The sequence below is a fragment of the Manacus vitellinus genome, unplaced genomic scaffold (genome assembly GCF_001715985.3).
Source record: "Manacus vitellinus isolate BGI_N305 unplaced genomic scaffold, ASM171598v3 scaffold_118_pilon, whole genome shotgun sequence".
Lineage (NCBI taxonomy): Eukaryota > Metazoa > Chordata > Aves > Passeriformes > Pipridae > Manacus > Manacus vitellinus.
In genome coordinates this window covers 50,914-64,132 of record NW_021938885.1, presented here as the reverse complement: position 1 = coordinate 64,132, position 13,219 = coordinate 50,914, and the positions used below count along the sequence as shown (strand labels likewise).

Below are 13,219 nucleotides of genomic sequence, written 5' to 3'. Positions count from 1 at the left end.
CTTGCCAAAGCCACCAGACACAGCCACGTGCCAATGCTGCCAGCAAGCCACTGACACTTGCCAGCACGGCTGGCAGCCGATCCCGCTCCCTTTCCAAGACTAACTCCCTGAATGGAAGCCCCTGTCCCACCGTGAGTGTCTCAGTGCCCCTCCAGGCAAGATGGGGCTGTCAGGGAGGGGAAGCACCCCCCTTCCCTCCTCCCTTGCAGAGAGGGAGCTCTGGGAAGAGCCCCAGGGCAGGGACCGGGCGCTCTCTGTGGCTGATGGCAGCCAGCATGAGCTGCATCCCTGGGCTCAGGGCACTCCTTCTGCTCCAGAGTTCCTGGCCAGCTGCCTCCCCTAAGGAAGTCATTAACAGCCAGGCCCCTGCTCAAGACAAACATCTCTGAGGCAGGGGGGATGCTGCTCTCCCTGCTCCCATTCCAGCGAGCTGGGCAGAGAGTGCGGATGGTAACTGAGAAGGTGGGGGACAAGCCAAGCTCAACAGTGCCTGGATTCCACAGATTGCTGTGATCTTTATCTGCCTGCCCGGGGAGGGAGAGCCGGCCCAGGGGCCCACCAACCCATCCTTCATACCCTGCACTGCCCCCGCAGGACAAGCTGACATCCCCAACAGGGTTGTCCTTGGAAGCGGAACCTCCTTGCTCTGTTGGACCCAGGTCCCCAAGTCTCCCACCTGGCTGCAGCTCCTGCACTTGGCTCCTGTAACTCCCCTCCTCCAGGAGCTGGAGGGGCAGGAGCACAGACACCTTCCAGCCCAGCAAAGAGGGCTAGTGGTCTCAAAGGCCACACAGGGAGGGCTGGGTGCTGGGCAGGGCACAGCCCAGGGAAGGTTGGCAGGCCAGAGCCTCTGTGGAACACACCTGTGTAACCCCTCCTGCCCAAGGTGCTCACTGAGGGGCGAGACGTGATGGCCATGTGCCCAAAACTGCCAGAGCTGGCCTCTCCCAGGCTGCCCGAGAAGGCAGAAGCCTGGAGCAGCCCTGCCTGCCCTCCTCCAGCCAGCACAAGCTGCACAAAGTGAGGCAGCCGGGGAAATCCATCTGGGTGAGCAACCGCCCAGACTGGTTCGGCACAGCCCCACAGCACTTGTGCTGGCACCAGCCACAAGGACAGACAAAGCTGCTCCTTCAGCAGCCAGGAGCCAGTGTGGATTCACAGTGCCTAGATTGGGCAGATCTCCACAGGGGATGGCCAGAGCCTCCTCTGCCCCAGGTTGCCTCTGGTTTATGTCCCGGGAGCTCAGGCAGCCTGCTCTGAGCCTTACTTGCCTGGCTGGGCCCACCCTGGGGCACTCAGGAGGTGCACATCCATCCCAGCTTGCCGAGATCGTCCCCTCCCCATCTCCAGGAGCCTGGCTCAGCCCCTTGCTCCATTCCTAGCTCCCCACCGCTGGAGCCACCCCTCAGCACCTGCCCAAATCCTGCCTGACAGCCCAGCCGGGAGCAGAGCAGTGCTTGTGTAGGAGACAGCTGGTACAGGAGACCAGCGGACAGGAGTCATGGCCTCAGGCAGGGGACATTCCCGGGTGCCTGGCAGGGCAGGAAGGACCACCAGGACCCTCCTCCAGCCCCCAAGGGCAGCACAGCATGGCAGGGCAGGTGCTCTTCAACCAGGCTGGGGGAGCCGCCATCGCCACAGACACACACGAGGGGAGAAACTGCTACTGCTGCCAAACAGGTTGAGCAGCTTCTCCCGCCCTGCCCTGCAGCAGGGTCGGGCTGTGCAGGAACCAGGAACGCTCCTGGGGCACCGTGGGGCTGAGCCCTGCTCACCCCAGCCTGGGCTCAGCTCCCCTCCCTGAGGCTGCCCTTGTCTCGGGGAGAGCACGATCACGGGGCTGCTGCAAACCTGCACAGCAGGCTGATGATACAGTGGGATACTCCGGGCTGGAGCACAGACAGACCAGCCAGGTGGCACAGAGGGAAGGGCCCGGAGCTACATCCAGCTGCCCAGTGGAACTCCTCGCTGCAGGAGGACCGGCTCAATTAGCACCCGGGTTTAACCACCAATTAAGTAGACAATTAGAAGCGGATGCAAGTTTTCTCCCGAGTGAGCTGCCTGTGACTCAGCTCACAGTGTTGTGTCCACCATCCTCCCTCCTCCAAGGAGCACGAGGTTCAATGGACCCCACAGCACCCCCCAGCAGCCCAGAGCCTCCTGCTCCACATACCTGAGCCGCCGCCGGGCATCCGAGGGGGTGCCCGCCCTCCTGGCCGTGCCGTAGTCGGACATGAGCCCGTAGTCCACATCCTCGAAGCCCACGCTGCGCTGGTCGTCCTCCAGGCCGTACGGCTCGGGGTGGAAGTGGTTGAGGTCCATGTTGCTGCCCCCGACGCGCACCTGGGGCTGGGGGCCGTAGATGTCCTGGCGGCTGGGGGCGCGGTAGGTGTCCATGGAGGGACGGTAGCGCTCGTCGATGCGGGTGACGCGGGACAGGCTGCCGTAGCTGTGGTCGCTGCCCGGGTAGCCGTCCTCGTAGGGGCGGCCGTAGCCGTCGGGGTAGTGGTAGTTGCGAGGGAGGGTGGCCGTGCCCGCCTGGCTCAGGTAGCTGCCGGGGCCCCCGTTGCCGTTCTTGCGGAAGTTCCTGTCCATGGTCTGGACGTAGTTGCTGGTGACGGGGGAGGTTTCCAAAGGGAGCCCGTCAGGCCCCACCGGCACCTGCTGCACTGTCCGGGTGGTCACGGTCTTCACCACTTTCTTCACCTGGAGGGGGTGACACGCGTGCAGGACACGCTCCCATAAGGAAACTCACCACAGCCCTACATCCCCGGATTCCCCTGCCAGCCCAGCACTTTACTTCAGGCACATTTCTCCCCCTGTTTCAGCTCGTGGCACAGCAGGCTGGCAGACACCACTGGCAGACAGCCATCATGGTCCCCAGCCATGCCCTGTCCCGCCACACTCTCCCCAGGCCTGTACCGTGGTCTCCGTACGCCGGGTTGTCCCATCATCTGACGTCTCCACAGACACGACTGACATGGCCCCTTCCGGGTCTTCCTCCATGGTGTACGTCTCCTCCACGATCTGGCCCGGGTCCTGCATCCTGGGGATTGTGCTGTACAAGAGGTGGCTGTGGTCCTGAGGGGAGAAAGCGACAGGCAGGGAGGCCCCATCACCAATCTGGACCTCCCTGGAGTCTGCTGGATGAGAGATCTCCCTCCTCACAGGGAGCTCCGATATCCTCTTGGAAGGAGGTACCAGCAACCCCACGCCCGAAGCCCCTTCAAGCCAGGGTGGCCACATTGGAAGCACAAACCGCCCTCTTCCAGTTGGAACAGGGACACTGGAGCACTGTCCTGCACCCTCCCCCAGCAAGCAGGCTGCCCACAGCCAGAAGGCCGAGCTCCTCTTACCTGTGGCCCGTTCAGCTTCAGATCTGAATACTTCTGCCTTTCCAGGTCAGCATCGCCCAAGAAACGTCCGTTCTGAAACACAGCAGGCCTGTTACCAGACTGACCTCCCACATGTCCATCCCTGCTTCCCTTCTGGGCTCCAAGCAGCCCATCTCCTGCACCTCACAGACCCATGTGAGCTCCCAGGGGGGGAACACGCTCCTCGGGGGTCTGTGCCACGTGCAGCAAACCACCCCCATGCCAGCCCGGGGAAGAGTGGGAGGACACGCCACTCAGCCCCCTCCAGACTCCCAGCTCTCCCACGATGCCCACGCGCTCCCGACGGAATGGCCACGACACTTCCCTGCTCCCCAGCAGGGCCCTGGACACCTTCCACGTGTTCTGATGCAGGAGCCACCAGTGACACCCCAGAGGCCCCCCCAGGGCCAGAGGGAACCACACGGGCGCTCGGCGGCCGATCACAGGGTGCTGCTGTTTGACACTCACACTCCTCCTTCCTCTGCCCACCCTGCCCTGCCCCGCACGGCTCTCCTGGTACCACAGCCAGAAAGACACCTGCCTCCTGCACAACACCACACACCAGCCCTCTGAGCACCCCTCTCCAAGACTGAGCCTGAGAAAGTCAGAACAGGAGACACCTCAAGCCAAGGCAGATGAAACCACGTTTCCAGCCCTGTAGGGATGATTTCTCCCAGCCCCAGTCTGGCTGTGTGGGGACAGACCGAGACTCCAGGGCCTTGCCCATCATCACACAGAGGGAGACACACACATTCCCCCACAGCAAACCCCAGCCTCTGCATTTCGGCTGCCCTCCAAGCAGCCGAGCGGGATGGGGAGCAGAGATGCCCAGGAACTGAGCACAGCACACCTCTGACCTTCACAAAACCAGACCAGAGCCCGCATGGCATCAAAACCCTCCAGGCTGGCTGGCACCTCCTCCCCCGAAGGCTCTGGCTGCCGAGGGAGGTCGGCACACCCCCAGATCGACTCCGGTACACCAGTGTCACAGGACCAGCCGAGCCTTCCTCCACCTCCCGTATCCAAGCGCCAAAGCGGAGCTGCCCCCTCGAGCAGGCTGGACGCGCGGGGCTCCGGGAGCCTCTGCACCCCGCTCTGGTGAGGGGGTGTTTTACCTGGTGCCGCCGGGTGAGCGTGCCGTTGGCCAAGCCCGGGCTGGCGTCCTGTGGGGAGACCCGGACTCGCTCCAGCTGGGCTGAGACATGGCGCCGTTCCTCCTCCAGGGCCCGGGTCAGCTTCTCGAACTGTGCCTCCTGCTCCTTGACAGAGGCAAGGATGCTGGCGGTCGACTCCACTTCCGAGTCGTCCATGGGTGATGGGTGCCCGGGGCAGGCAGGGCGGGGGGCGCGGGGACGCACGAGCGGAGGTGGCTTGGAGTCAAGGTGAGGGGAGGAAAAGTGACCCAGAAGGGGCAGGAGCCCCTCTCTTCACTGCACGTGATTTGGGGGAGGAAAAGGAGGAGAGAGAAGAGCGGTCAGAAGAGACTGATTTCGTTAAGACAGATTCTCAGAACAAGGGAAAAGTAAAAAAAAAAAAAAAAATCTTATGGCATTAACACCCACTCCCACCCATCACCAGAGAGCTGGCAAGAGGGTCCTGGAGCAGCACAGCCCCGGGCAGGACTCAGATGCAAACTGCCCCAGCATTTAAGCTTGGAAAAGTGGCACTGTGGGGACAGAAGGTACCCCCAGCACACCCAACAGCTGGGGCTGAGCTGGGTTTGGAAGAGCTGCTGTGGGCTGACAGGTTCTCTCTTCCCACAAGGGTCCTCCTCAGGCCGCATGAAAAGCTCAGGGGCAAGGAAAAGCTGCAAGTGCAGCGCAAGAGGGGAGGGCATATCCCTGGGGCAGGGCAGGGGACACTCCCGGAGAATGAGAAGTGACCCACATCCCACTGCTTCCTTCAGGGAAGGGTGGAGGGAGAGGGCTGTGTCACTTATCTGTTCCCTCCTCCCTGGTGTGATAAATGGTGGGGAGACAGCCCTGGCTCCACAGCTCCTTCCTTACGCAGGAAAGGGGATGAAATGGGACGGGATCCCCCTAAAGGGGACCCCATGAGCCCCCGTGACTGTTGCCAAAACTCACCACCCTCCAGGCTGCAGCCCCCCAGGGGGTCCTGAGCCCGCAGACCTAGGGATGGGCATTGGCCTGGACCCCTCCAACACCCCCTCCCAAAGGAGAACAGCAAGTGAGCCACAATCAACATTTCGGTAGAGAAAGGCAATATTCTTCCATACAGACCTGTCAGAGGAGGAAGTTCAGGTTTGATTGGCAAAGGCACGGGGACAGCCAGATCTAGACGCAGAGAGTCATGGGAGAAACAGCCCAGCCACCACAGTGAGGAAGCAGGAGGGAAGAGAGCTCTGCAGGGACAGCGGGAGCAGGTCAAAAATCACACGTGGGAACCCCAAACAGGAGGCAGGGCGGGCACAGAACCGGGAAAGGGGCGCCTCTGTCCCACCCCCTCCCCTCGGAGGGATGGAGCTGTGTCTGGGACGGCCGGCAGGGTGGCAAAGGCTGCCACTGCTCCCACAGCTCCAATACTAGACCCCGGCACCCCCGGCTGTTGCCGGCGGCGGGAGGGAGGGCAGAGGCGGAGAGGAGCGGCCGGGGCTCGGCCCTCCGCCCCCCCGCGCAGCCCGGCCGAGTCCCTGCAAGCCCGAGAGGTTTTCCCAAACCCGCTGCAGTCATGGCAGGCGTGTGGGGACTCGCTCCAGCCAGGCAGCCAGCACTGAGCCTGCTTTCCCACGGTCTCCAGCATCGGCTCTGCCCACTCCCCGGTGCCACCCTGCTGAGATCTCCCGCCGGCAGCATCCCCCTCTCCTGCCTGCAGCCCCCTCTCCCACCCGCCCCTCGCCCCTCCAGAGCCTGCCCGCAGCACATGCTGGTGCACAGCAGCTCAGAACAGGCCTCTTTTTGGTCTTTTGAACCATTTGCCACCCTATCTCAAAGTGCATCCAGATCAAACCCTTCCTAAAATGCCTTCCCCACTCCTCCTGTGGCTCTGCCTCCCAAAGCCTCCCTTGGACACCAGCAGCCCTGGTGGCACCATCACCACCACCACAGAGCCCAACAACACAGAGCAGATGTTTTCCAAGCGCTTTGGAAGGCACATGCAGCACGTTCCACCATCTGGTAGCCACCACCCTCTCATCTGCCTTCATCAGTAACAAATCTCCCGATAAAAAACACCAGCCCCCTGTGGGCTGGGATGCTCTCTGGCCTGTCCACATCCTGGGAAGGACACAGCCCACTGCCTCGGCAAGCTTTCGGAGGCTCCCAGACATGACTCCTGGCTCATGCATGCAGCTTTCCACCCCTCCCACCTTGCAACAGGTACACCCCGAGGCTTTCTCAACAGATCGGCTCCCGAGCCTTGTATGGAAATGCAGGGATGGCTCTGACCCTTCAGCTCACCTGCCCCACGGATTTGCGGGATTCTCCAAAGGAGAGGCTTGGTGTCTCCCAAAATAGCGCTGACACATCCCAGCTCTCACACCCCCGAGTCAAACACTCCTCATCTCTGGTGGGCTCCCCCCCACTTCCAGCAGGGACACAGATCCTCTGTATTCCGGGGCTCCCGGATGTCCCTGCCACAGAGACCGACTGCTGGGAGGCTGCTGCAGCTCCCCAGCCCTCTCCCCAAGGAAGGGGAGCAGCTCCTTGCCACATCCCAGTCTTGTCCAGCAGGACAAGGGATGGTCCTACCACCCAGACACCCTACACAACTGCAGCATCCAAAACCACAGTCAGAAGCCCCGCCGGCTTGCTGGGATTCATTTCAGAGTGGTATTTCAGCAAGTCCTTCATAAGAGAGGAACAACCCCCTATGAAGGAGGGATTCTCCACAGTGTAGCCTTGCCCAGGCCGCTGTGCTTCCCAGCCTGCCCTCAGCTGTCCCAACAGAAAAGAGGCAGATTTTTGGAGTGCAGGAGGACAGAGGCAGCACCCTGACTTCCAGGAGAGAATTTGCTGAGCCCCTGCTCTCGTGAACAGGCTCACACTTGTCTGTGAGTGGCCTCAGTACCAAGCAGCAAGCGTGGACCAGCGGGGTCTGGCTCTGTGGGGGAGCACAGAGAGGAGAGACAGGATCCCCAGCAGAGCCCTGTGGCTGCCAGGCAGGGCCCTCACAGCCAGCAGGGCCTCCCCAGCCCCGGGTCCCCACCTCTGCATGTTCCCTGGGAACAGGGCTGGGAAACGTGGACACTAACAATGAAACTTGCAGGGCTGTTCGGGCCCCAGATAAGGGGCCGGAGCAGGCGCGAGGCTGTTTCCTTCCCGTCCCTTCCACAGGGAGTAAACACTCCAGCAGCGGAAGGAACGGGACAGGTCCCGCACCCTCCACCTCTCCTGTCCCCCTGCACAAACACCCCTCCAGCCCTGGCAGGAGGAGGTGTGGGGACACACACTGGCCCTCCCCTCCCCTTCGGGCCACCAGGTCCCAGCAGAAGGGTTTAGGGAGAGCAGACTCACGAGGGGCTTTTGGGGGCAGGTCTCTGTCCCATCGGGGCTGGCTGTGCTCCCAGGCCAGGTGAGCCCACGGCTGACATGGACCAGCAGATGCTCAGCGGGGGCCACCTGAGGGTCTCCCAGCAGGATCAGGTTGTGTTAAGCAGAGGGGCAACAACTCTTGAGTGTCTGGGGCTGCCCCGCCTACACAGTTGTCACTCCTGCCCTGAGCACTGGGCACAGCTCCACGATGGGCAAGAGGTGCCAGTGGAACAGGGTCTCTCCCAGCTTTCCTCTGCCACCACAGCATGCCACCTCCCTCATTCCAGCCACTGTCTTCATCGATCTGGGATTAAAGACATAATTACAGAGAGGCAGTGCCAGGCCCGGAGAGGTCAGCGAGCGCCATCCCGGCTGGCACACAAACCCCAAACTCAGCCCTGCACCGTCCTGGCTGGGACACAAACCCCAAACTCAGCCCTACACCCGCCCAGCTGGGAGCGACCTGCCCCACGTCCCTCCCGGTGGCTCACAGGCCAGCATCCAGGGGCAGGGGCTCCCTGGGTACAGCACAGCCCCTCGCCACGTCCCCATGCCAGTCGGGACACTCGCTGGCCACCTCTGCAGCAGGACAGGGAGGGCAGGAAGAGGAGAGCCTCAGCCAGGCAGCCAGTGAGCTGCTTGTGTGACAGAGCAAAGCCAAGGACGCCGGAACCCGCAAGGGTGAAATTCCAGGGATCGCTTTGCGCCCGTTCCCCCCTCCTCCCCCCCCAGCCTCTGAAGATCCAACTACAGAGCATTCTTCCAGAGCCAGACCCTGACCAGCTCTGAGGACGGCTCATGAAAGCCTTTTCATCATGAGAGAGGCACTTGCTGACACACCCGTTACTTAAAAACCCCAGCAAGCCAAAAATATTTCGGCTGGCTCAGTTCAGGGCAAACCAGAAAGCCTAAAGACAAAGCACACCCTGAGCAGCTCCTGCCCCAGGGGCAGAACTCCCCTCTGTCCTCCCCCCTGCCACAAGGGGACCCCAGGGACCAATGCAGCGACCCAGAAAGCTTCACATCCAACCCCCCCTGGCCTTATCTCCCAACTTCCTGGCATCAACCCCACACTGTGCTGTGCCCAGAGGTCCCAAAGCCAGAGTGGGTCTACTGTGGAGCCTTGGAAGCAGAGCCTGCTTGTTGGCCAGGAGACAGCTGCCAACCCACCTGTGTGCACGGAGCTTCCCTCCTCAGAGGGACCCACCCTGATCTTCCTGGCTGGATTAAAAGCTTGATAATAAGGAGACAGGCACCCTAAACCCTGAGCCCTCCAGAGCTCTTTCACTAGGGGCAGCTTTGGCATGGGATATTCTTCTAAAACTCCTTGCCCTGGTTTCTCCAGGGAAACTGCCTCCCCACAGAATAAATGTTTTGCCTGGAAAAATAAAAAGTTTCCAGGGCCAAACCACAGACATACCCACCTAGAGTTCACCTGCACCCTCCTCTGCCAGAGGATGGAGTCCAGGCCTTGCAGGCTCCCCACCAGGAGTGTTTCCCTGGAGTCAGCCACAGAAAGATTAACCCCAGGGCCCAGACTGAGCCAGCAGATGGGGAACTGCACTCCACAAGCCAGGGAAAATGGACAAGATCCGACAGATAGGACTCGGGCAGGAGCCTTGACAGGCAGCACCGCTGCAGCGTGTGGGTGATGGATCTCCAGCACACAGCCCTCTGCTTGGGTCCTTCCAATGACCTGCTCCAGCCCTGCTCCATGCCCCAAGTCCCCAGAGAGCTGTCACCCAATGCTCCTGGGATCCCTGGGGCTAAGGCCACGGCCTCAGCACAGAATACTCTGGGCAAAGTTCAACCCAAGCACCTACAAAGCCAGAATCGCCTCTGCCACATCAGCCCTGCCCTGGCTCCCTGCTAAGGGACACACCAGGCGCTCACCCCCATCGTCCCACCGCCACCAGGGAGGGGGGACAGAGCTGCATCAGCCCTCCCCTCTGCTTTACTGCTTGTTTGTGTCCCCCCAGGCACCTGTTTGGCACGTGGCAAGGTTTGTCACCGTGGCTGGACACCCCTGGCAGCCCCCCATGCTGTGGGGTACAAGCTCCATCAGAGCCAGGATGGACCCAGCCCCTCACCCAGGCTGGCTGAGCCCCCGTGGGGGCTACCAGGCTGACAAGGAGGGAGGCACTGCCCGAGGAACTTGCTCCTGCTCCAACACAGTCCCCAATACCAACACGAAAAATGGTAACACCGCTCCTGTAACTGGCCTTTCCCTCTCAGTCTGAGAGCCCGAGAAGAGCCAGCTGGCTGCCCGCCCTCCAAAAGCTCTCAACACTAGACCCCCGTCCTCAAGAGAGAGAGGAAGCAACAAATTCTCCTGGTTCCAGCTGCCAATCACGATGCACTCAGGAAACACAGAGACTCCATCAATAATTCAAGCCTGCAATTGTCCGAGCGCTTGCAGTGCACTTGCCCTGCACAGGCTCACAGCCCTGCTAATTCACCACAGGCTCCTGGTCAGTCTCAATTACCTAAAAAATAAATGAACCGGCAGCGTTGGCATCTTTCCCCGCCCCGAGTGCAGGGTCCAGGCTCAAACATCAGCCCTTGGACCTCAGCCTGCCCGAGGCAGCAGGCCCAGGCTCACCCCATCTCACCCACTTCTGTGTCCAGCCCAGAGCACCCACAGTCCCCAGGGCATGGGGGAACCAGGGCAGCTGATGGCGGGTAGTAGATCCCACATTCCTGCGTGGGTGATGAAGAGTTTTGGCTGTTTCTCTCCCACCCAGAGAGGCAACAAGGTGCCCACAGCCCCCTCTGCGGAGCAGCCCACCCACGAGGGACCCCTACCCGGGCTGATGTGCCCTCACTGCCAGGCTGTGCGAGGCACCATATTCCCACTGCCCAGCCTGCCCTGGCCCTGCCAGACCCCACTCCAGGGGAGAGGTTCCCCCACCTCCTGCCCCGGGCTCCAGCTGCCTCCCTGGCCCCTAGGAGGGCTCTTCCTGCTGGCAGGTCACAGAACACAGGCAGTGGACTTTGGGCAGGCTGGCAGGTGGCCAGTGGCCCTCCCTGGGCAGGAGAGAGCTGCTCCGGCAGCGGGTCCGACACCATCTTGGGCACCTGCCTGCCCTGGAGCAGCCCCACCTTCCTCAGGAGGAGCTGTGCCCCCGGTGCCCGGCCCAGCGGGGGAACACCCAGGAGCGGTCACCGTAGGCAGGGAACGGGCAGGGAGCCGTTCTCCTCCGCCCATCACACCCAACTGGTTGGACGGGCAGCGGGATCGCCACCCGGCCTACCTACCTCACCTGGCACCCCCAGCGCCAGGGACGGAGGCCACGTAGCCGGGATGGGTTGGGAAAGCCTCCCTCTGGAGAGGGGAGTCACCTGGAGATGCAAGCCAGGACGCAGATCGCACCTTATAAGGGAGCAGGCCGGGAGCCAGGGAGCAGGATGAGGAGGGAGCGATAAGGGCAGGGTGGGGCTGGAGGGAGGAAGCAGGAGCGCGGGTCGCTCCCCTGGCAGGGCAGGGGGCCGGGATCACAGATACCGATCAGGGCCACAGCACAGGCCTGGACAGGCGGTTGTGAAACACGGTGGGCAATCCCCCGGGGAAGGGATCCGTCCCTGGCTGGGCTGAGGTCACCAGGCCTGTGCTGTTGGCCATCCCAGCACAAGGAAGAGCGGAGCGGCGCAGGGTGAGCCACGGAAAGCTGTGATTGTTCTGCTGGTATTCCAGCAATCCTGTGGCGGGGCAGCTGTCCTCCCAGGCACGCCAGGGGCCACTCGCCCCTCTCCAAGGAGCTCTTTCCCTCCTTGTGGGCCTGGGGCAAGACCTCCAGGGAAGCTGGGAAGCTGCTGACTCTCTGCACCGGCTGGACAGAGGAGCCTGGGCCCCAGCAAGGGGAAGGGAGATGAGCTTCCCTCGGCACTTTTGGGGAGGAGAGGACTGCAGGAGGGCAGCCAAACCGCCGGGCTCCGGGCAGAGACTCTGCCCACCCGCAGCCACGAGGCTGGAGCCTTCCTGCCAGCAACATCCCGCTGCATCCCACTGCCCACGGACGCCCCAGCAGCCCCACTCCCCTGGGTCCCCCACCCTGGGGACGGCAGCAGGCAGGGTCCCCGCCACCCCTGTGCACCAGCCCCACAGCTCACACCCCGGGGCCCAGGAGATTCACATGTCGGGAGCCCTGCAGCAGCACAAAGGCGGCTCTCTCCTCGCTGTGGGAATTCGCAGCTGAGCGCTCGGCAGGGACAAAGGGATTTCACAGGCACATCCCCAGCCGGCGGCCGGCCTCCCTCCCCCGGCGTCCTCGCTTCCTGTCACAGTAGCACCAGACCTCGGGGGCGCAGCAGCAAACAAACACCCAGCGCCGGATTCTGGGAATGGGGCCAGAGCATTCCCGGGGCAGGCCACGCTCCGGCAGCCAGCAGGCTCCTGCTTCACCCCAGCGGCTCCCGGGCCACGGCAGGGGGAGGCAGCAGCCCCCCGGCTCTGCTGTCCCAGCCCAAGGGGCAGCAGGTGAACCAGCGGGATCACAGGGCAGCCCCTGGCTCCTTGCTGCACCCAAGGAACAGCAGCCACCTCGATGGGGGACATGAGCTGTGCCCACAGCCAGGACCCCGGCATTGGGATGAAGGTCAACGTCCCCCCCCCCGGCTCCAGCCACACCAATGTCCCTGCCCTTCACCCATTCCCCCACCCTCTGCCAGGCTCAGCTTTCCCATTCAGCTGCCTCTCTCCCGAAGGGAAAACAAACACAGCCCAGTGCTACAGAGATAAGGGCTGTGCTGGCAGAGTCCAGGGAGCAAAGTCCCTCTCAGTGAGACCCGAGGCTGCAGCGCTGCTGCAGGAGCTGCCTCCCCAAGCCAAGGGCATGGCAGACGAGAGAAACTACATCCCAGGAGCACACAAGCTCCTCCAGGGCTCACATGTGCCTCTGGCTGTCCCCAAGCAGAGAGGCCGCAGCCCGGTGGCCAGCATTCCCAGCAGGATTAGGGGAAGCCTCCCTCCACCAGGCCATGGGCACAAGCACCCACCGCCAGCTGTGCCAGCCCAGCACCCGAACACAGGGATTTGGGCCCCCTTCCATGGCAGAGCCCTCTTCCCAAGGAAGCCACTTGAGATCATTTCCTGTGCCGACACCTGCAGCCCCAGCTCTGGTTACCCTGCTCCAACCCGTGGACAAAGGAGCAGGGCCTGAAGGCACAGGGGGAATCTCAACCTGCATCACTGGGCTTGGCACTGCCCGCCCTCCCTGCAGGAGCAAGTCACCAAGGACCCATGACCAGGAATGGGGAGAAGGGCTGGAGCACAGGGCCCCCCACCCATCCCGGGAACCCCATGCAGGGTCTCCCCGCCCAAGAGGGACCCTGAGGCAGACAGGGTGCCCTTCCCTC

The 13,219-nt window shown here is 62.7% G+C and overlaps 1 protein-coding gene across 7 annotated transcripts in view; it reads right to left on the bottom strand.

The window, feature by feature from the left end:
• The window catches only part of CTNND1 (catenin delta 1), a 19,111-nt gene extending 7,850 nt beyond the window's left edge, over window positions 1-11,261 (bottom strand). For 5 of the 7 annotated variants that reach the window (XM_018089131.2, XM_029965714.1, XM_029965715.1 and 2 more), the window contains exons 1-5: window positions 5,615-5,850; window positions 4,490-4,804; window positions 3,357-3,428; window positions 2,923-3,081; window positions 2,174-2,706 (exon numbers count right to left, since the gene is read on the bottom strand). In XM_018089131.2, coding sequence (XP_017944620.2) covers window positions 2,174-2,706; window positions 2,923-3,081; window positions 3,357-3,428; window positions 4,490-4,684 — 959 coding nt within the window. In that variant the 5' untranslated portion in view covers window positions 4,685-4,804; window positions 5,615-5,850. Of the gene's footprint in view, window positions 1-2,173; window positions 2,707-2,922; window positions 3,082-3,356; window positions 3,429-4,489; window positions 4,805-5,614; window positions 5,851-7,846; window positions 8,082-11,122 lie in introns of those variants that run through there. The other 2 variants (XM_029965710.1, XM_029965711.1) reach the window with 2 other exon arrangements.
• Between the last annotated feature and the right edge of the window lie 1,958 nt (window positions 11,262-13,219).